General features: G+C 38.9%; 1 protein-coding gene across 1 annotated transcript in view; it reads left to right on the top strand.

The window, feature by feature from the left end:
• ST8SIA1 (ST8 alpha-N-acetyl-neuraminide alpha-2,8-sialyltransferase 1) overlaps positions 1 to 24,151 on the top strand; it is a gene marked incomplete at both ends in the record, with an annotated part of 153,667 nt that overhangs the window by 43,898 nt on the left and 85,618 nt on the right. Inside the window, one exon of the mRNA XM_081249202.1 lies at positions 14,810 to 14,954. Coding sequence (XP_081105328.1) covers positions 14,810 to 14,954 — 145 coding nt within the window. The remainder of the gene's footprint in view (positions 1 to 14,809; positions 14,955 to 24,151) is intronic.

Raw genomic sequence — 24,151 nt, 5'->3', positions numbered from 1 at the left:
GGGTAAACTGAATTGACACATTTGACCTGGAGAATAAGCTGTGTTCTCATCTGTGAAAGTTTATAGGATGGGCATTTAAAAATAGCTACTAGTTATGCAAATAGCTGACTTGTTCGTGGTTTGATTTGATACAGAGAAAGAAAATAAAGAGTCGAACTCCTAGGAGAAAATCTGCTAAGACATCCCTTTGTCTCTCCCAAATACCCGTTCCTTTAACCACACATTTAATGGGAACTAGATGACAGTAAATTAAAGGGTATTGACAACCTGAATGGCTGATACTCTGTGCTGAGTAAAGAGAGACCCATATGTTTTAGACAAGCAGGTGGCACAGTTAATATTCTGGTAAGAAAATTGAGAATCCCTGGTTTGTTTTGTTGCACAGAATTCTATCCTGTGAAAATGGGTCATAACGAAAAGCCAAAATTTTTCTCAGAAAATAATTTTGAGTATGTTGAAATACTGGAATGGTTACTCACATAAATACCAGAAGTATGTGCCGTATATCATGGAAGAGACAAAAAAATTTCAGGACTAATGCTCCAGTCCTGCATTGAGTAGGCAGTAGAGCTGAGTTGAATCCAACAAACTTGACTCCTGGGTTTGAACCTCTAAAATTTATCACTTAGGTCATCTTATGTTTGTTGGTTCATTTTCCTAGTTTAGAGAAATCTGTATAGTTTGGAAAACCCATGTGGTTTCTATCACATTTGTCTCCTTTTTGTTTGTTTTGCTTTCCACTAACTTCTCATCTTTCACAGAAATAATCTCACACCTAGGTGTTATTAGAACAAGAAAAGAAAAAATCATTCTAAAGAGAGTTCTTTTTTCTTAATTTTTTTCAGCATAGTGACTTACATACATCATGAAATGATTATCACAAGAAGTTTAGTGAGCATCCGTCATCTCATAGAGATACAACATTAAAGAAACAGAAAAAATATTTTTCCTTGTGATGAGAACTCAGGATTTACTCTCTTAATAGCTTTTATATATAACATACATCAGTGTTAATTATCTTTATCATGTTGTACATTACATCCCTAGTACTTATTTATCTTATAACTGGAGCTTTGTACATTCTGATGACCTTCATCCAGTTCCCCCTCCCCCTACTCCATCACCTATGGAAACTACAAATCTTATCTCTTCTTATATGAATTTGTTTGTTTGCTTGTTTTTGAAGTATAATTGACCTACAATGCTATGTTAGTTCCTGTTACACAGCATAGTGATGTGATATTTCTAAACATTTAAAAATGATCACCATGGTAAGTCTTGTTACCATCTGTCACTATACAAAGATATTACATAATTATTGACTATATTCTCCACACTGTACATCATTTAAAAACTTTTTTAAATTGAAGTATAGTTGATTTACAATGTTGTTTTAGTTTCAGGTGTACAGCAAACTGATTCAGATATATATGTATATTCTTTTTCAAATTCTTTTCCCTCATACGTTATTACAAAATATTGAGTATAGTTCCCTGTGCTGTACAGTAGGTCCTTGTTGGTTATCTGTTTTATGTATAGTAGCCCTACACTGTACATTTCATACCTGTGACATTTATTTTGTAACTGAAAGTGTGTACATCTTAATCTCCCTCACCTATTTCTCTCTTCTGCTGACCCCCTTTCCCCTCTGGCAACTACCTGTTTGTTCTCCATATCTATGAGTCTGTTTCTATTTAGTTATGTTTGTTCATTTGTTTTGTTTTTTATATTCCATATATAATTGAAATAATACAGTATTGTCTTTCTCTGTCTGACTGGTTTCACTTAGCATAATACCCTCTAGGATCATCCATGTTCTCACTAATGGCAAGATTTCATTCTCTTTTATGGCTGAGTAATATTCCATTGTATAAATACAGCATATCTTCTTCATCCATTTATCCATCAATGGTCACTTAGTTGCTTCCATATCTTGGCTACTGTAAATAAGGCTGCAGTGAACATAGGGGTGCATATATCTTTTAGAATTCGTGTTTTCATTTTCTTCAGATAAATGCCCAGGAGTGGAATTGCTGGATCATATGGTAGTTCTATTTTTAATTTTTTGAGGAATCTCCATACTGTTTTCCATAGTAGCTGCACCAATTTATATCCCCATCAACAGTGCACAAGGGTCCCATTTTCTTCATATCCTTGCCAGCACTTGTTATTTGTTGTATCTTTGATGATAGCCATCCTGAAGGGTGTGAGGTGATATCTCATTGTGGTTTTGATTTGCATTTCCCTGACAATTAGTGATGTTGAACATCTTTTCATGTGCCTGTTGGCCATCTGTATGTCTTCTTTGTCTTCTTTGGAAAAATGTCTATTTGGGTCCTTTGCCCATTTTTTATTTTATTTTATTTTTTTATTATTTATTATTTTTTTATTATTTATTATTTTTTTTGCAGTACGCAGGCCTCTCACTATTGTGGCTTCTCCCATTGCAGAGCACAGGCTCTGGACGTGCAGGCTCAGCGGCCATGGCTCACAGGCCCAGCCGCTCCGTGGCATGTGGGATCTTCCCGAACCGGGACACGAACCCACGTCCCCTGCATCGGCAGGCAGACTCTCAACCACTGCGCCACCAGGGAAGCCCGGCCCATTTTTTAATTGGGTTTTTTTTTTTTGATGTTGAGTTGTATGTGTTCTTTGTGTACTTTGGATATCAACACCTTATTAAATATATTGTTTGCAAATATCTTCTACCATTCAATAGGCTGACTTTTTGTTTCACTGATAGTTTCCTTTACTATGCAAAGCTTTTTTTTTTTTTTTTTTTTAAGTGTGCTGTAGTTCCATTTGCTTATTTTGGCTTTTTTTCCCCTTGTGTGAGGAAATACTGCTCAAGACTGGTATCAAAGTGTTTACTGCCTGTTTTCTTCTAGTTGTTTTTTTGGGTTTGAGTTTTACATTTAAGTCTTTAATCCATTTGTACTGTATTTTTATATATGGTGTGAGAAAATAGTCCAGTTTGATTCTTTTGCATGTAACTGTCCAGTTTTCCCAACACCATTTAATGAAGAGGCTGTCTTTTCCCCACTGTATATTCTTGCCTCCTTTGTCATGACTAATTGATGATATAAGTGTGGGTTAATGTTTGAGCTCTCTATTCTGTTCCATAGATCTATGTGCCTGTTTTTGTGTCAGTGCAAAACAGTTTTGATTACTGCAGCTTTGTAGTATAGTTTGAAGTGAGGGTGTATGATACCTCCAGCTTTGTTCTCTTTTCTCAAGATTGCATTGGCTGTTCAGGATCTTTTGTATTTCTCTACAGATTTGTTCTAGTTCTGTGAAAAATGCCATTGGTGTTTTGATAGGGGTTACATTGAGTCTGTAGATTGCCTTGGGGTGTATGGTCATTTTAACATTATGAATTCTTCCAATCTATGAACATGGTATATCTCTTAATTTGTGTCATCTTCAACTTCTTTCATCAGTGTCTTATGGTTTTCCAAGTACAGGTCGTTTATCTCCTTAGCTATATTTATTCTAAGGTATTTTATTCTTTTTGATATGATTGTAAATGGGATTTTTTTCTTAATTTCTCTTTCTGATAATTTATTGTTAGTTTTTAGAAACCAGCAGATTTTCATATATTACTTTTTATCCTGCAACTTTGCCAAATTCTTTGATGAGTTCTATTAAATTCTTGGTGATGTCTTTAGGATTTTCTATGTATAGTATCATGTCCTCTGCAAACAGTGACAGTTTTACTTCTTCCTTTTCAACTTGGATTCCTTTGATTTTCTTTTTTTCTTGTCTGATTGCTGTGGCTAGGACTTCCAATACTGTGTTAACTAAAGGTGGCAAGGGTGGATATTCTTGTCTTGTTCCTGATCTTAGGGGAAATGCTTTCAGCTGTTCACCATTGAGTGTGATGTTAACAGTGGTTTTGTCATATATGGCCTTTATTATTTTGAGATATGTTCCTTCCATACCCACTTTGTGGAGAGTTTTTATCATAAATAAATGTTGAATTTTGTCAAAAGCATCTATTGAGATGATCATATGATTTTTATTCTTCAGTTTGTTAGAGTGATGTATCACATAGATTGATTTGTAGATATTGAACCATCCTTGCATCCCTGGGATAAATCCCAACTGATACATTAAAAGGGGTATGATCCTTTTAATGTATTGTTGGATTCAGTTGGCTAATATTTTGTTGAAGATTTTTGCACCTACATTCATCAGTGATATTAAAAATCTGCAATTTCTTTATTTGTGATATCTTTGGTTTCAGTATCAGGGTGACGCTGGCCTCATAGGATGAGTTTGAAAGTATTCTTCTGTAAATTTTTTTGGAATAGTTTAAGAAGAATAGGTGTTAACTCTTCTCTAAATGTTTGGTAGAATTCAACGAACCATCTGGTCCTGGACTTTTGTTTGTTGGGGTTTTAAAATTACTGATTCAGTTTCAGTACTGTTAATTGGTCTGTTCATATTTTCTATTTCTTCCAGGTTTAGTCTTAGGAGATTGTACATTTCTAGGCATTTTTCTATTTCTTCTAGGTTGTCCATTTTACTGGCCTATAATTGTTCATAGTAATCTCTTATGATCCTTTGTATTTCTGTGGTGTCAGTTGTAACTTCTTTTTCATTTCTAATTTTAATTGTTTGGTCCTTCTTTTTTTCTTGATGAGTCTGGCTAAATATTTATTAAATTTGTTTGTCTTTCCAAGAGTCAGCTCTTAGTTTCATTGATCTTTTCTGTTGTTTTTATTTTTTAGTCCCTAGTTCATTTATTTCTGCTGTGATCTTTATGACTTACTTCCTTCCACTAACTTTGCATTTTGTTTATTCTTCTTTTTCTTTATCCCTTAGGTCTAAGATTAAGTTGTTTATTTGAGGTTTTTCTCATTTCCTCAGGTAGGCTTTATTGCTATAAACTTCCTCTTAAACTGCTTTTTCTGTGTCCCATAGATTTTGAAAATCATTGTTTTTTTTTGTTTTCATTTGTCTCCAGGCACTTTTTTATTTCCTCTTTGATTTTTTCAGTGACCAATTGCTTGTTTAATAGTATATTGTTTAGCCTCCAAGTGTTTGTGTTTTTTGCAGTGTTTTTCTTGTAGTTGATTTCTAGTTTCATAGTTGTTGGGAAAGATACATGATATAATCCCAATCTTAAATTTACTAAGACTTGTTTTGTGGCATAGCATGTGATCTATCCTGGAGAATGTTCCATTTTCACTTGAAAACGGTTTATTTTGCTGCTTTTGGATGGAATGTTCTATGTATATCTGTTAAGTTCATCTGGTCTAATGTGTGGTTCAGCTGAATAGAGTTTGCATATTTAAAACATAATTTCTCCTAGTGCTATTCAGGAACACCATTAACATGATTACATAAAGAAATCCCTGCTGCATCCCCCTTTACTGTGTAAACTTGTGCATTGGAGAAACAGCTCAATTGTAAATCAATGTAACTCGTGATTTGAAGCATCTGCCACTTGGGCAGAAGTTTAAAACTCAGTAGAGTATGGTGGTTTACGTGGGTACTGGTGCTTCTGATCTAGACCTCATTTTCAAAACCTCATGGTCTCATGGATGACTGCCCACTTATTTCTCTGAGGGGATGCACTGGCCCCTTCCCTGTACTCCTACCAAGCCTCCTAAAGTGAATTTGTTGCATTCCTCCAAACCGATGTTTTTAAGTTTCATACCACTAAAAATATATTATCCAAATTTGGTGTATATCCATTTAGCTGTTTTGTCATGATCCTGGTAAGAGACCAAGAGAGAAATATCTTTATTCGTAAAATTAAACATATAGAACAGGAAAATTTTCTTTGTCTTTCAAATCCTTCCATTCTTCAAAAGAGGAAAAAAAATCCAAAAAGAGTATGTATAATAGGTCTTTTCATACCTAAGTTTGATGTTAAATGATTAGAAAGGGAGTCAAAATTAGAGGGCTTAATCAAGTGAAGTTTCTCTGGATAAGAGAGAGAGGTGATGGAGAAAAGGCTGGCTTTGGGGATGGTTAGAGGAAATGATATAATTGTATCCAGGAAAAAGACAGATATTCACTGGGAGACTTTAAGAAGTTTTTGTGGTGTGGTGACCCAACCCCCTCCATTACAATTTCAGGAAAATCCAAATGTCTTTGTGTGATTTTGGAGTTGGATTTATCCTTGAGGGTCTATGGATGATGCCACAAGAAGTTTGATGGTGAGGGCAGATTCTACTCTTTTCACTGGAGTAAAAACCACATGTGTGCAGCCCTGCATGATCCTCTCCCTGCGACCCGCCTGCCCCCCACAATGCCACACTCTCCTTACTCTAGCTTCGCTGGTTTTCTCCATGTTCTTTGAACATACCAGGGTCACTCCTGCCTTAAGCCTTTTGTACTTGTTTGTTCTCCCTGAATCCTTTTCTCTGGGATAGCCTGGATATCTATATTGCTTACTTCCTTACCTCCTTCTGAGTAAACTCAAACGTCACCTACCCCGTGAGGACTTACCCAGCCTCCTGTTGAAAATTACACCCCCACCCCTTACTCACATACTTCATCTTTTGTCTGTCTTCTCCATTAGAATTTAAGAGGGCAAAGTATTCCAAGCTCTCCTTCTCCTGGTCCCCATTCTGTCCCTAGTGCCTGGAACAGCACTGGACACATAGAAAGTTCTCAATAAATATTTATTGAGTGAATCAAGTAATGAGCACTGTTCAAAGGAGCCTAGTCAGTTTCAGTTACCAAAAAAGCAAACCGGTGATTCTCAAAGGATAACACTAGGGCTTTTCTAGTTGTATAGACAGATAAGCATAAGTAGGAAGACTGCAGGTAAGTGCTTAATGAAATCCTTCCTGGAAAAATTTACACTCTTCAATTCAAATAATCATGTGTACTTGTTAAGTGCACTACAAAACAAATATGTGTTAGGGAAAACCAGATCATCTTTGAAATACTTGTTTTCCAAAAGTTTCTCCTGTAAGTCTGCTCTGCCTGTGGTAGAGAAATGCAAATTACATGGGGCACAGATCGACCTCTCTTTGAAATACTTTTTCCTTATAATACAGTCATTTCAAATGTGAAGAATAAAATGCCGCTAAATAAAAGATTACTTGCTGTCTTAAGTAGTATGCAAGAGTTGTTTTTCTCTGTTTTTGTAGTCCTGGCAAATTATCCAGAGATTAACCTTTGAAAAGCCTTTTTTATTATATCTGTAGAAAACATTATTTTAAGTGATAATCTCATGAAACTAATTCTCCTCCATACCTTTCAAGAGAGTTTTACAGAGAAATAAGATGAATACAAACCTCTACACTGTATCGAGTGTGTATTTTGAATCTCTTAGGTCAGGGATGTAAGCCATTGAGGGGACAATACTGTGGACAGAAGGCGTGGCCTTTGCCACAGAGATGGTATTGTCACCACCTGCTCCCAAGTCTCCTACAGGCAGGGCCCTGCTGTTCATTCACTTCAGAGCAGCTTCTACTAGTGCTTGTTCTAGATCCTGGGCCCTCAGTCAGCTGTGACTCCTTACTTTTATACTTGCTTCAAAATGGGTAATTTAAGACAAAGATTCCTTTAAGTTAGGGTGAAAACCAACTTCAGGATGGTACAAACCCTACCTGCCATAATCTCTGTGAAATCTGCCGTTTTCATATTTAGAAAAAGAAATTTCTCTGTAGGCCACCAGATTCTTCACTTAAAGAAGAGCCCTCTTTTATTGGATGCTGCTGTTTATCTTCTACTCTTAATGGAGTGAACATATAATTTATCATCCAAATAGGGACATGTTTGGGAATGGAAGGGGGGAGGTAACTATTTTTTTTTTTTTACATCTTTATCGGAGTATAATTGCTTTACAATGGTGTGTTAGCTTCCACTTTATAACAAAGTGAATCAGCTATACATATACATATGTTCCCATATCTCTTCCCTCTTGCGTCTCCCTCCCTCCCACCCTCCCTATCCCACCCCTCCAGGCGGTCACAAAGCACCGAGCTGATCTCCCTGTGCTATGCGGCTGCTTCCCACTAGCTATCTACCTTACGTTTGGTAGTGTATATATGTCCATGCCTCTCTCTTGCTTTGTCACAGCTTACCCTTCCCCCTCCCCATATCCTCAAGTCCATTCTCTAGTAGGTCTGTGTCTTTATTCCTGTCTTACCCCTAGGTTCTTCATGACATTTTTTTCCTTAAATTCCATATATATGTGTTAGCATACGGTATTTGTCTTTCTCTTTCTGACTTACTTCACTTTGTATGACAGACTCTATGTCTATCCACCTCATTACAAATAGCTCAATTTCATTTCTTTTTATGGATAGTTGTATCTGGGAAACAGTCATAACCTAGGATTGTGGGAGGCAAGCAGAATCGAATGGTGCCTGGATATGAAGGAGAATGAAATGAATACTTATTGAAAACATATAATGTGCTAAGGACTTTATATATATTATCCTCTGATATGGTATGTGGACATGTTTTTAACAGTGAATCTGGAGCTACATTAACCAAGGAGTTAACATATACTAGTCTAACAGGAATTTTAGGAACTCAACTCAGGACAGTTTACAACAAGAGCTATCGATTGAACTGTCTGGAGGAAATACATTAGATATACATTTTGGCCAAAAGCCAAATGTTAAAATCAGTACTTGACTGAAGTCAGACATCGCTAGAATAGAAAGTATTTTTTGGAGGCAAGATTAAATCTGAAAACTTGCCTAAAATTTTATAAGTCAAATTTTGAAAGTTTGACACTGGTGAAGGAAACAGAATTTATCAGTGCCATCCACTGATGGACCACTCCTGTGGTGCCTGTGCTGCAGGCCTGCAATCCAAAAGGGATGCTCGCTTTAATCACACTAATGTTTAGTGCACAGTATAAGGAACTTGGGATTCACCACTCAGCAAATCTTAAAAATCCTGGATCTGCTACTACTGAAAATGTTTACCCACCTGTAGCAGTTATTTTGACAAGCTTTTGTCTTTTGGTCTCCATAGACTGCAAATGTAAGGAATTGACTTCTTCAATTTGAATTTTGATGAGTGAGGACAAAATGTGCGTTGAGGTTCTGTAACATTTTCTTCTTCCAACTTGTAATTTGTTCATCCAGTTGATCAACATTTATTAAGCACCAATTCAGTGTCTTAGCCACCATTTAAGGGGATGGGGACAGAGCAGTGAACAGAAGACAAAAGTCTTTGCCCTCGTGGAGTTTAAATTCTGGGACTTGGGGACCCAGACAATAGAAGTATAGATAAAACATATGGCATATAAAGAGCATAAGTGCTGTTAAGAAGAATAAAGCAGTTAAGGATATGAGGAACTTTCTATTATGACTGGGTCATGATGATTTTTCATGGTGTTGTTTATAGGGTTTTTTATTCTCATGAAATTTTTAGGGGCAGATTTGGTATTTAACTATTAATCCCTTATATGAAGAGTTCCCAACTAGGACTTTTTTTTTCCCCTGAGCAACTCATTGTCTAAATGGAATTAAATAACTGAAAATTAAATAAAGTTCTTAAGGGTTATGTGTTTAATATTTGTTTAATATTTTGAATGCTAGTATATCAACTCATTCTACAAAGATTAGAATTCTCATGTAATCTCAACTCTGTTATTCTTCCTTATATTATTGCTTAAAATTTTATAAATATTTGTTGGTAAAAAAATGACGCAGTATTTTTCCTAAGGTTTTATGCTAAGCACACTTAATATTTCCTTTAACTGACAATTTATTCTCCTCTGTAGTTGAAGATCCTTCATAATTTTTATACATAAAATTAATAGCTTTCACAATAAATTTATTATTGCAGCATTTTCCTTTCAAAGTATTAAAGATACATTTATACTTCACCTGATGGATAGAAATTCAACATAGAAAGCATATAAGGAGATTTTTCACTCCATCTATTTCTAGGCTGCTTATAGAATGTTAAGTTGCACATTCAGTTGTAAACAGCAAACTTTAGTGACATTCCCTGTTTATGTTACTAACATCAACACCCTATTTAGATACGATGGTGAAGGAAATGATCACACAAGCGTTTGTCACATACGTGTACAAGGAGACCAGAAATGACATTGAATTGGATGTTTAGCTGAGTCTAAAGCTGGATTGCGACAGCAGAGTTTGGCCAAATACTGAGACCAAAGTGAAACCCTCCTTCACCTCTGCTTTCTCAAATTCAATTCTTCCTCAGAAGGGGTACGATAGTGTCAGTCATTGGAGTGACAGCCTCCCAACCTCCTTCATGTCTGGTGACCAAAGTGATGAACATGGCATCCAAGAGAGTTTCAGCAAGGTTCATGCTGATACTGGGCATTATTAATGGAGTGGTTGGGTTTTCACCCTTATTTGTGTGTTTAGTTTCACCAGAACCTCAGTCTTCCGGGCACAGTAAGCCAGTGAGGTCTTCTTGGCTTAGTTGATATGCATGGCTTTCACTGGGAGGGGATGAGAACCTGAGTGAGTTTTTAACAAGTGGCTCCCAGGCTTCCTAAATACTTACCTTCATGATGCAATTATAGCATCATTTAGCAGTAGCTCTTCTGAATCTTGAATTCAAATAATAAAAAGCATTTACATTTTAACTCCAATACTCAACTCACACTTAACTGAAACATAATAATCTGCAGATTTCAACTTGAATATAAAAATGGGTTTACTTCTGCTTTTTCAACTCTGTGATTTTATTGCCTGCCACAAATAATAGGCAGCATAATGCAAAGCATGAGAAAGGGGGTGGGAACCAAATTTTCTAAACATTCTAAAGGCTGGTATGTGTCTTCTCTGGAGGGTCACCTGTAAGTTGGATGGAGGTGAAGTTCAATTTTGTATCCCCCAAACCTAGCAGTGTTAGGCAAGCACTCTGTAAAAACCATTACTACTACTACTACCATGATTACCACTCCTACTGCTGGGAGTGCTATTTCCACTACTGCTTTTGCTTCTGTGGTTGTAGCCTGTATAGCGGGTGAGCTCGTGTGGGCCCTTCTCAGGCATGGGGGGTGAACATACTTCTACGTTGTGGTCCCTTTTTGGCCACCTCCAGACATGTGCAAGGCAGAAGGAAGATGGGAAGGTACTCTGGATGGAGGGGAAAGTCCAAAAGTTTATAAGAAAAGCACTTCCATATTGCAAATGGTGCTATGCTTATTTTGAATTTGCTATAACTCTTAGATTTTTAAAAGTATTTGTACACATGTGACACTTTCTATTTTCTGTCGAGTATTTGGTTTTCCCACTCAGGGTATGATTGCCCTGAGCATGATGATGCTGTAGGAAAACATGTGAATTTGAGTCCATCTAACACACATATAATCAATAATTAAACAAACATTTATTAACCTCATGAACTTTTTCCCCCACATCTTTATTGCAGTATAATTGCTTTACAATGTTGTATTAGTTTCTGCTGTACAACAAAGTGAATCAGCTATATGTATACCTATATCCCCATATCCCCTTCATCTTGAGCCTCCCTTCCCCCACCATCCCACCCCTCTAGGTCATCACAAAGCATCGAGCTGATCTCCCTGTGCTATGCGGCTGTTTCCCACTAGCCATCCATTTCACGTTTGGTAGTGTATATATGTCAATGCTACCCTCTCACTTCGTCCCAGCTTCCCCTTCCCCCCCCGTCCTCAAGTCTGTTCTCTACGTCTGCATCTTTATTCCTGCCCTGCCACTAGGTTCATCAGTACTGTTTTTTTAGATTCCATATATATGTGTTAGCATACGGTATTTGTTTTTCTCTTTCTGACTTACTTCACTCTGTATGACAGACTGTAGGTCCATCCGCCTCACTACAAATAACTCAATTTTGTTCCTTTTTATGGCTGAGTAATATCCCATTGTATATATGTACCACATCTTGTTTATCCATTCATCTGTTGATGGACATTTAGGTTACTTCCACGTCCTGGCTATTGTAAACAGTGCTGCAATGAACATTGTGGTACATGTATCTTTTTGAATTATGGTTTTCTTAGGGTATATGCCCAGTAGTGGGATTGCTGGATCATACGGTAATTCTATTCTTAGTTTTTTAAGGAAGCTCCATAGTCTTCTACATAGAGGCTGTTATCAGTTTACATTCCTACCAACAGTGCAGGAACCTCATGAACTTGACTTGAACAAGTCTATTGCTCTGAGCTTCAGTTCCATTGTCTGTAAGTTTAAGGTAATGTAATCAGCTCTATCTTAGTTTTTTGGGGGATGAATAGAGGAAGCCAGTGCAAAGTGATATGTAAGCTGCTAGCTTAATAAAGATTAAATGGGGTGTTATTATATGGCTGGGACAAATTTTTCTTCTGAATTTCCTGTAGCACTTTGTGCTCAATAGCAAGTTTAGTTTGGTTTGGAGGTGAGAGCTGTGGTCTGGCTGGAAGTAAGTACCAGATATGAAGTAAAAAGACCTGGGAGCAAAATCATGCCCCACCACTTCACTAGTGATGTGCCCCAAGTTAAATTACTGAAAAAAAGAATCCTAAAGCTATGTAGCTCCAAGGTCACTCACTGTGAGAATTAAGTGGGAAAAGATCTAGGAAGGCACGTGGTGTGTTGCAGGTGTTTGGCTGGTGTTTGGAAAGCATTCCTTCAGGAAAGAGAAAGGTAAGGGTGAATCAAAATGGTCCTGAACAGGCAGCATGCAGAGAGGAAAAAGCATGTCCTGTGATGGCCCCAATACATTTCCTCAGATGTGAATTAGGAATAATAATGATAATAATTCCCTTAATTATCTCTTAGGGTTCCTGTAAGGACTAAAAGTGGTAAGATATCACCAGAAATGGAATAGGGGCTCAAAAATTTACTCACCCCAAAAAGTTGAGAGTCATGCTTAAGGTAATTCTCCTCATTTTTAAAGACAGTCTTAAGCCATGTCTAGTTCTATGTTGACTGACTATAGTACCTAGGATGCTTAGTTGAGAAAATGTAGGCAATTCACTATAAAACTTTCCTGCCTCTGTTCAGGCTGCCTTTTGGGTAATGAAACACAATAAAAATTACCAAAGATGGAGGAGACAAGGAAAGAGCAGCTGATGGAATGATGATGTAGAAGCAAGAGTGACGCACATTCTAGCAACTTTGAAAGATGAAGGCCATTTTCCCAAGCCCCTCTCCCCTGTCCTTTCTGTTGAAACCTTTGTGAAGGGGAAGCCAACCAGAAAGCACCAGAGAAAGCACCAGGTGTTGGGAAGAGTTCCAGGCACTGACTCGATTTATTCATCTCTGCAATGAGGTCAAACTTGTACTACATGCTTCACCTGTGCATTCTCAAGGAATTCTCAAGAACAGTCTCTGAGGCTGTTTCTGAAGCCCAATAACATTCCTGGGTTATGGAGTCAGTAAGTGGCAGAGCCAATATTTGAACCCAAGTACAGTTGCCCCCAAATCCTCATCCTCAGATTCTGCCTCTGAGGATTCAACCAATGGGTAGATGGAAAGTATTTGGAAAAATTAAAACTTCCAGAAAGTTCTAAAAAGCAAAACTTGAATTTGCCTCACACTGGCCACTATTTACATGGCATTTACATTGTATTTATAGCTATTTACATAGCACACTGCATTAGGTAGTGCACTAAAAAGTAATCTAGAGATGATTTAAGGTACACGGGAGAAATTGTGTAGGTTATCTGCAAACACTGTGCCATTTTATATAAGGAACTTGAGCATCCATGGGGTTTGGTATGGGGGGGGGCGGTCCTGGAACCAACCTCGAGGAGACCAAGGATGACTGTACTCTAGTTCCTCATCCCCAACAGCTCTAAGCTGTTTTTCTTTCTTTTTGTTTAGTTATATAAATTTCGGGAGTACAGCATTATAATTTAACATCTGTATACACTACAAATTGATCACCACCATGTATCTAGTTACCATCCATCACCAGACAGTTGACCCCTTCACCCAATTTCTCCCACCCCCCAACCTCCTTCCCTTCTGGTAACCACTAATCTGGTCTCTGCAACTATGAGTTTGTTTTTGTTTTGTTTTGTTTTTTTGTTTTTTTCTCAGATTCCTCATATGAGTGAAATCAGACAGTCTTTCTCTATCTGATTTATGTCACTTAGCATAATACCTTCAAGGGTCATCTATGTTGTCAAAAATGGCAGGATTTCATTCTTTTTTATGCCTGAGTAGTATTCCATGGTGTATATATACCACATCTTCTTTACCATTCATTCATAAATGGACACCTAGGTTGAGTTTATATCTTGGGTAGTGTAAATACAGCTGACCTTTGAACAACATGGGCTTGAACTGCACAGGTTCACTTATACATGGACTTTTTCAATAAATACATACAGTACTGCACAATCTGAGGTTGATTGAATCCATGGAGGCAGAACTTCAGATACAGAGGGTCGATTATGGGACTTGAGCATCTGTGGATTTTGGTACCTGAGGCAGGTCCTGGAACCAATTCCCTGCAGATACCCAGGGACAACTGTAATGCTTCAGTGAACATAGGGGTGCATATACCTTTTCAAAGGAGTGTTTTTTTGTTCTTGTGATGAATACCCAGAAGTGGAGTAGCTGGGTCACATGGTAGTTCTAGTCTTAATTTTTTGAGGGGTCTCCATACTGTTTTCCATAGTGGCTGCACCAATTTACAGTCCTACAAGCTGATGTATTTTTTTTAACTTTTTAAAAATTATGAAATATTCCAGTCATGCATTCTGATGGCTGAAAGAATGAATTAATAGTAGGCTAATCACCCTGGAGACACAGATGCTTTTGTGAGCTGGCACTGAAGTAAGGCTGCACATCTCTGTGGGAATGACAAGTGAATGAGTCTGCTGCTCACTTAACCTGCTGTTCTTTTCTCTCTCTGTTTTCTCTCCTAGGAAACAGATGGAAGACTGCTGTGACCCCGCCCATCTCTTTGCTATGACTAAAATGAATTCCCCCATGGGGAAGAGCATGTGGTACGATGGGGAGTTTTTATACTCATTCACCATTGACAATTCAACTTATTCTCTCTTCCCCCAGGTTAGTACGGAGTTTGTTGCCTTTCAATATAGTCTCTTATATGTCTTGATATCATAGGAAAGGGATAATTGATTTTGCCTAACTAATCAGATCTACTTCTTTTCATCTTCTTACTTTTCTGAATTATAAATGCTTCCCTTTATACTGTCATTTTTTCGTGAAGAAATCAAATAATGTTGTGATGCAGGGGCAGCAGTAGGATAGTACAGAGTAACAGATTTCCTAGCCCTTCTGATTTGAGTCATATGAGACTGAAGAAAGCAAGCAGAGAAGGAAGCAAGATCAGGGAATTTTGGAATTCCAGTGTTTTGAGGTTGGCTGTGGCATGATCTTGAAGATTTGCAACACTGGAATGTTTTCTTAGGGCTGATATTGCTCACAGGGAGTGGGGACCATATGGTCAGAAGTTGCTTCTTAGGGCGTGTGAATCTTAACCCTGTGGTTAGATTACTGCTATGAAGTGTAGGAGTGGTGGAGATGGAGAGAAAGTATTTGACCACTTTTGAAGTGGTCTGAATCAAGCTTTGCTTCCTTAATGTTTTTCTTTGTGGTTTCCAAAGCATTGAAATCAAATGTTTTACTAAAATATATCTATGTAGCTAGTGGGGGGAAAAAGGAAGTCTTTATTTCTAGGGAGCCGTAGTTGGAGATGGGAAGTGGATCTTCGGTGAAATTGCCATTAGGGAGAAATTGAGAAATGAATCTCGGCTTCCCCAAGTCTTCACGCTACTCTTGGTTTGGTCAGATGATTGTGCAGAAAGGGAATTCATGGTCAGAGGTGGAAAATATATATCTGTATTAATAGCAAAGATTCTTCAGAGGAGGCATCTTATAAAGTTTGAGGCACAGGCAGTACCAGAACCAAAGTCACATGCTCTATGAAATAGCTCCCATTTGCTAGTGTGTTTTCATCCAATTTAACGGTTTTAGAGTATGTATAATGATACAGTTAAAAAACTTTATTTTAAAATAGGAAATAGAAGGTTTAATTCATGGCCAGCATCCTTGTGCTTTTTCTCTCTTCTTCATTTGCCCTTGGGAGCCTTCTTTATGTCAAAGGAAATGATTAACAGTCATAAAATGTAGGATTGAATTTTGTCTTCATCTCTTCCTAACTAAATGCCTTGCTAAGTCACCTAACTCTCCTGAGGTTCAGCTTTCTTATTTGTACAGTGGCGAGAGCAGTACCTGTCCACTCACAGAGTTGAGGTCAAGGACATGTCATATAATGCATGTCCAGGTATGTTGTAAACTACAAAGCATTATGTAAATGTTTTAGGTTTATTAATGTTGTCCTGGTTCATATACTGCATCTTTAGACTGAGGAATGAAGAATATAATTGCATTAGTCAGAAATCTTCCTAGGTGTTTTTAGCAGAAGGATATTTCATATTGGGCATTTGGCACTTAAAAAATCGTTAGGCGAATAGAGGAGTGGGAGTCAAGAGGTGGCTCCTGGAATTACTTAGCCCAAGAACTTTACTGCCATAACTGTGGTTTAGGGATTAGAAAACCACAGTGGCCACTCCCATTAGCAGAAACAGGGCCAGGAAGATGGGTTTCAACTCACCCCCTCCCTCCAAATCTCCCTCAAGTGCATCTAGTGGGTAAGATTAATTTGCATCCAGAACACTAGTTGCAAAGAAGTCCAGGAGGGGCAGTTTTTAAAGCAATCAAGCTTTAGCAGGAAGCTAGAAAAAGGGTGGAATTGAGGTTGAGTAAGCCAATTCACAGCATCTTCTTTGTACAAACACTGATATCAACTCCCGCTATGAAATGAAGAAGAGATAAGGAAGCAATCTCCTTTAACAGCTCATCAAATAGAAAAGATTTTAAAGAAACCCAAAATAGGATTTTATAGACGACGGCCTTCAGTCATACTAACTGACTTTGTGCTAGAAAATAGACTTGAAGAGAAGAAATGATTAAAGAAATACAAACTAACTTCCCATCTTATCCGTTAAGTTGCAGCAGTAAGATAGCAGGAAACGTTTTCTTTTTCAAGTGTGTGCACATGAATTTTGTGTCTCTGTGTGCCAGCTGCAAGACCAAGGAACCATCCGTGAATAATAAAGGAAAAATGCTTTTTTCTTAGAAAGTGAAAGTCATCCCATCACTCTGTGTGTGCACAGTCATGACAAAGGGCTGAACCAGTTCAATGGATAGACTTGAAAAAAGGTTACCTGTGTATTCTTCTGAAGAGATTCTGAAATGACTCATTAATTTATAGAAATCCTGGAGAATCAGTTTGCATCAAAGGGTGTCTATCCCCGGGCCCTCTTATTTCTCAGTGAAAGATTTCTAGCTTGTTATCAGGAAGCCAAGTTGTCAGTTAATTGTTAGGCTTCATTCATGCTCCCTGTGAGAAGAAAGTGGTGTGTGTTGATTAGGCAGAAATGCAGGTGAGTGAGCTGAGCTCCGTGTTGACAGTTGAACAAAGCATCCCTCTGCTCCCTGTTTCAGCAAGATAATGCTAAATCATTCCTTTGCTAACTCAGATGTATAACTTTATATCACACTGTAAATTATATATTTTAATGTATTTAGTTTAATTATATATTACACTTCTCCCCTAAATGCTCCATATATGTCAGCTGTCATTATTATTGGTATTACTCCTTTGCCTATTTTAATCACTGCTTTTGTTGTTGTTGCCAAGATGCAATCCAAGATTCTCTGTGTGATGTGGAAAGTTAACATGTCCTGAATCAAGGCTGGAGGGTCCACAAGGGCCCTAGTGAGATGCTGTATACTTTGTAATTACAGTTAGTTGCTTCTTATTTGGACCTCCTATGACTTCCCATGGCTTTATTATCAAATTTATTCAATTCTGCCTCCTATACGGTTATTTGCCTAATCACCTATCACAGTTTTCTAAAAGTCTTTATCTGCTGATCTCAATACCATCTTGTGAGCTTTTCTTTTTTTTTGCGGTACGCGGGCCTCTCACTGTTGTGGCCTCTCCCGTTGCAGAGCACAGGCTCTGGATGCGCAGGCTCAGCAGCCATGGCTCGTGGGCCCAGCTGCTCCGCGGCATGTGGGACCTTCCCGGACCGGGGCACGAACCCGTGTCCCCTGCATCGGCAGGTGGACTCTCAACCACTGCGCCACCAGGGAAGCCCCATCTTGTGAGCTTTTGAGGAAACTCATTTTTGTGCCTCGTGCAGTGCTTCGCACTTAATATAGATGCTCATTTCCAGCTGCTCTCCCTGCCTATGTATGTCCCACCTGGGCTGGACCACTGCTGTGCCCTGGCTTGAACTATAGGAGACCAAGCAGGACAATTTGATGCAGCTGTTTTCAAATGGCTCTATAAATGTATTTTGGTGAAATCTTTGTTGAATATTGCTAGACATAAAGGGCCGAAGTTTAATGCTCATGTAGGTTTTCTAGAATATTCAGTACGTGTGTGTGTGTGTTTGGAGGGGACAGTGTGATGGTAGGTGTTCCCACTTTGAGAATACTTGAGGATACCTCCATCCCCTAGGCTGGGATCAGCTCTTTACCGCTCCACCTCTCCCTTTGAAGCCTACATGGTCCCACATTTGTATGTAATACCGAATAAATGCTAATTTGGCCTAAGACATATTTTTACCCAGAAAGAGCATAAATTTCCTTGGCAATGAGTGAGGGAGTAGCAGGAATGTTAGAAACCACAACTGTGTTGATATAATTTAATAAATATTTTCTTTGGTGTAATAAATGTATGGTCGGCCCACCATTCTCTTACATTGTGCTGGATAGTCACGTGAAATACATCACAAACTAGACGACTCATTTTCCCTCAAAATATCTACCCAAGGCCACATGTAAAGAATCACAAAACATCATTAATGCACCACAGACAGACATTTCCAGCTGCTCTGGTCGCCATAAACTCCCTGACATCTTCCACTTGGTGTGGACCCACAGTGCCCTTGGCCCAGGGGAAACCCAGCAGGATATTTTGAAGTAGTTTTGTCAAAATGACTTTGTTAGAATGAAAATACACTTTTTTTTTTTTTTCACAGTAATGTGCTTAATAGAATCCTCTGAGTTCCTGGGTATTCCCGAGTCTCAGAGCAGTTTTTTTCTCGTAACGAAATTTGGATTCTACTATATAATCTACATCATTTGGTAGCTTGCTTTTTTACTTACCAATATGATTGTAATCATTTTCCAAACTTATACTTCTTCAACTAGAAGGAAACTGAGGGGACTGTTTGGTCGGCATAGATCTTTGCCAAGCCTGTGTTGGTTCATGTTGTCAGACTTGTGTTTGGCTGAGACCTGACACAGGAGCTTAACCAAATAGGTATTTATTTATCGCAAGCAATAGTTAGGAATTAGGAGGTGAGTAGCTTAGAGCTAGATGGTGGCTACACAGCACCATCAAGTTCCCAGGCTCCTGCTTGAACATCTTTAGCTGATGGCCAAGGAACCTTCTAGTTTTGATCCAGGATCCCAGTAGGACAGAGAGGAAACAGAAGAGGAAATCTGGACAGACTCCTGCTGATGTGTCAGCGGCCAGGACTGAATTTCATGGGTGTGTCTAGCTGCAAGAGAGGCTGGGAAATTTCAGTATTTCAGCTGTAAGGCAAATGCACTCCATGTGTTGACCTGGACAACTGCCTGCCTTAGTTTCTTCACAGGTTATCTCACTCTCTCCTTATAGCAACTCTGTGTGGTTGTTACTCTGGTCTTCCTTTCATGGGTGAAACTGAGACTGAGGAGGGTTAAATATCTTATTCAAGGCTCTAGAGCTCGCAAGTGGAGGGCTGGCATGTAAAACATGGCCTGTCTGATTTCCAAAGTATTATTATTATTATTTTAAATTAATTAATTAATTAATTTTTGGCTGCGTTGGGTCTTTGTTGCTGCGTGTGGGCTTTCTCTAGTTGTGGCGAGTGAGAGCTACTCTTCGTTGCGGTGTGTGGGCTTCTCATTGTGGTAGCTTCTCTTGTGGAGCACGGGCTCTAAGTGTGTGGGCTTCAGTAGTTGTGGCACTTGGGCTCAGTAGTTGTGGTGCACAGGCTTAGTTGCTCCGCGGCATGTGGGATTTTCCTGGACCAGGGCTCAAACCTGTGTCCCCTGCAATGGCAGGAGGATTCTTAACCACTGCGCCACAAGGGAAGTCCCCCAGAGTGTTATTGTTTATTATCTTGTTTCTATTTTTTTCTTAAAAAGTCATGGGTTCTGGTGGATTCATTGTTAATTTTTATCACGCAATCACCTTGAAAACATTTTAAGGTTTTTTCTTCCCTTATATAAATACTCTTAGAGGAAATGGAGAAATTCTTTCGTAGCTATCTGAGAGGAAAAAAATAGAATACAGATATGTAGGCTCTAGGATCCTGTACAGCACTGTAGTTGCCTTTTGACTTTGAGTGCCCTAGTGGCCCACTTTGGAAGGAGAAATAAAACCAGTTCCAAGTGGTTTCTATTAAATGGGTTCTGGACCCAAATCCAATGTGTTTGTGTGTGGAGACTGTGTGGAGACTTTCCCATACCACCAAGCACTTTTCAGACACCAGCTGGGAGTCTTACAATTCAACTCAGTTCTGACACTACCTACTCAGAGTTAGCATCAGATTCCACAGGTAAAGGACTCAGTCCCACAAGACCACGCTCCACTTCAGACATCAGTCATGAGCCCAGGTTATTACTTGTACTTTTGACCGACCGGCTACAAATGGGAAGTTCCAGTGACTCCCCCCAACTCAGGATGCGAATCGCAAATCCGAGTTGTCACCTGTACTTCTGACCGACTGGCTATAAATCAGAGGTTTCCACGACCTCCTTCCTGGGTTCTATTAATTTGCTAGAATGACTTACAGAACTCAGGAAACCCGTTTACTCACTAGATTACTGATTTATTACAAAGGATATTAAAGGATACAGATCAACAGCCTGATGAAGAGACACATAGGGCGAGCTCCCCAACAAAGGAGCTTCTGTTCTCCTGGACCTTGGGGCCCTGCTTCGTGGTAAGTGGAAGCGCCCTGTTTCCCCAACCTGGAAGCTCTCTGAACCCCATCCTTTGGGTGTTTTATGGAGGCTTCATTATGTCAGCATGATTGATTAACTCCTTGACCATTGGTGCTTGATTCAACCTGTAACCCCTCTCCCCTCCCTGGAGATCAGGGGGGTGGGACTGAAAGGTCCAACCCTCTGTTCATGATTGGTTCCCCTGACAACCAGTCCCCATCCTTAGATGGTTTCCAAAAGTCACTAACATTAACATCAACCCAGATGGGGTGTGAAGGGGCTTGTTATCCATAACAAGACACCATTTTCACCTTTATGGCTCTGAAGGATTTTCAGGAACTGAGGACAAGAGACCAAATGTTATAAAAGATGTTCCCTTTGCTCTTATTGTTCAGGATATTCCAAGGGTTTTGGGAGCTGTAAGTCAGGAACTGGGCATGAAGACCAAATATATTTGGGAAACATATTTTTGTCATCTGAATGTTCCTTATAAATCACAGCATCGCATCTGTGATAGAGAAAGGAAGGCAAATTAATCTTTGCACACTGCTTCTTTATTATAGAAATCCAGAACATGATCCCACTACCATTAAATAATTCAGAGCATTTACTCCTATCATCCTTGGTTAAATGGCAACGTTAGAGAAATATGTAGGGAATGGAGTCTACAGATCTGGGTTTTAGACCTGGCTTTCTATGATGACATTTGTGATCCCAGGCAAGTCATGTAACTATTCTCAGCCTGAATTTATAATTTTCAGTTCGGGACTAATAATACCTGGTGTTTGTATTTCAGTGTTATTATGAGACACCAAGTTAAAATGAGATTAGGGGTGTAAAAGTGCTTTGTAATGAATGCACTGTGCAAACATATAATAATGTTACTTTTATTATCTGCTTAAGCATTTATGGCATGTAAGCACTTCTTAGGCATTTTGGGAACCAATGGGGGGGAAAACTCTAGAAAAGTGGTCAAATCAATTTTCCATGCTGGTGAGTGGTGAGAAAAGATAAATCTGTTGAGTCTGGGATTTAGGGAAGTATAAATTAGTTATGGAGAATGCCTCAGGCTGTGCCAATTGGACATTTGTATCATTATAGTTGGATAATAATTATGATACGCTGAAAGTGCAATGTAAGATACATTATTAATTTCTAGTGAATTAAGATTGTGTATCTTGACAATGGATTAGTAGCCTCTATTCCTCTCATTGTCCCGTAACTGAGCAGATGAGGAGAGTGGGTCACCACAGGACTTCCAAATACCTGTTATCCTCGGAGGAAAGGAAAGCACACAATTAGAAGTTAGTTGCCCCACAGAGTAGTTGAAAGCAAACTGTAAGACGCCTTTGTCTTTCAAACTGAGAAATAATTACAAATTAAGACCTTTCTCTAATGAAAATTATCACAGGTTGTCTATGGTTGAGAACAAAATGAAAATGAGTTGTAAGGAATGGTGTGTCTCGCCACGGTGTGGACCTTTCTAAAATATGTGACAGTGTGTAAAATTTAGTACAAAGACTGATTATGGCTCAGGCTTAAAGCTTCCTGAGAACAACTGAAAATGTTGCATGACACCAATTACCACTGAGTCAAATCTCATCCCGTAGGTCTGATGGGAGTGATAACTCTTTTCAGGAGGTGTTAATGTTCCACAGAACATTTTCTTCTTAGATTTGGTTGATATGACAGGGTGTTTTCCTGGAGAAAAAGCTGGTATATCTTTGTTGTTCTTCAGTTGCTTTCTTCATCTTGGTCCTTCTTACTGGCAAATGTCCAAGTGTAGAAAGGCATTTCTATCTGATTTTGACTTCGTTTTTTTTTTTTCTTTTCTTTTCACATCTTTATTGGAGTATAATTGCTTTACAATGGTGTGTTAGTTTCTGCTTTATAACAAAGTGAATCAGTTATACATATACATATGTTCCCATATCTCCTCCCTCTTGCATCTCCCTCCCACCCTCCCTATCCCACCCCTCCAGGCGGTCACAAAGCACCGAGCTGATCTCCCTGTGCTATGCGGCTGCTTCCCACTAGCTATCTACCTTACGTTTGGTAGTGTATATATGTCCATGCCTCTCTCTTGCTTTGTCACAGCTTACCCTTCCCCCTCCCCATATCCTCAAGTCCATTCTCTAGTAGGTCTGTGTCTTTATTCCTGTCTTACACCTAGATTCTTCATGACATTTTTTTTTCTTAAATTCCATATATATTTGTTTTTTTTTTTTTTTTGCGGTATGTGGGCCTCTCATTGTTGTGGCCTCTCCCATTGCGAAGCACAGGCTCCGGACGCGCAGGCTCAGCAGCCATGGCTCACGGGCCCAGCCGCTCCGCGGCATGTGGGATCTTCCCAGACCGGGGCACGAACCCGTGTCCCCTGCATCGGCAGGCGGACTCTCAACCACTGCACCACCAGGGAAGCCCTCTAGTAGGTCTGTGTCTTTATTCCTGTCTTACACCTAGATTCTTCATGACATTTTTTTTTCTTAAATTCCATATATATGTGTTAGCATACGGTATTTGACTTTCTCTTTCTGACTTACTTCACTCGTATGACAGACTAGCTCAATTTCGTTTCTTTTATGGCTGAGTAATATTCCATTGTATATATGTGCCACATCTTCTTTATCCATTCATCTGATGATGGACACTTAGGTTGTTTCCATCTCTGGGCTATTGTAAATAGAGCTTCAATGAACATTTTGGTACATAACTCTTTGAATTATGGTTTTCTCAGGGTATATGCCCAGTAGTGGGATTGCTGGGTCATATGGTAGTTCTATTTGTAGTTTTTTAAGGAACCTCCATACTGTTCTCCATAGTGGCTGTATCAATTTACATTCCCACCAACAGTGCAAGAGGGTTCCCTTTTCTCCACACCCTCTCCAGAATTAATTGTTTCTAGATTTTTTGATGATGGCCATTCTGACTGGTGTGAGATGATATCTCATTGTAGTTTTGATTTGCATTTCTCTAATGATTAATGATGTTGAGCATTCTGTCATGTGTTTTTTGGCAGTCTGTATATCTTCTTTGGAGAAATGTCTATTTAGGTCTTCTGCCCATTTTGGGATTGTGTTGTTTGTTTTTTTGTTATTGAGCTGCATGAGCTGCATGTGCTGCTTATAAAATTTGGAGATTAATCCTTTGTCAGTTGCTTGATTTGCAAATATTTTCTCCCATTCTGAGGGTTGTCTTTTGGTCTTGTTTATGGTTTCCTTTGCTGTGCA

Source organism: Mesoplodon bidens, assembly GCF_964165515.1.
Source record: "Mesoplodon bidens genome assembly, chromosome: 11".
Classification (NCBI taxonomy): Eukaryota; Metazoa; Chordata; class Mammalia; order Artiodactyla; family Ziphiidae; genus Mesoplodon; species Mesoplodon bidens.
Note: the sequence above shows the minus strand (reverse complement) of the source record. Positions and strands in the feature narration are given on the sequence as shown.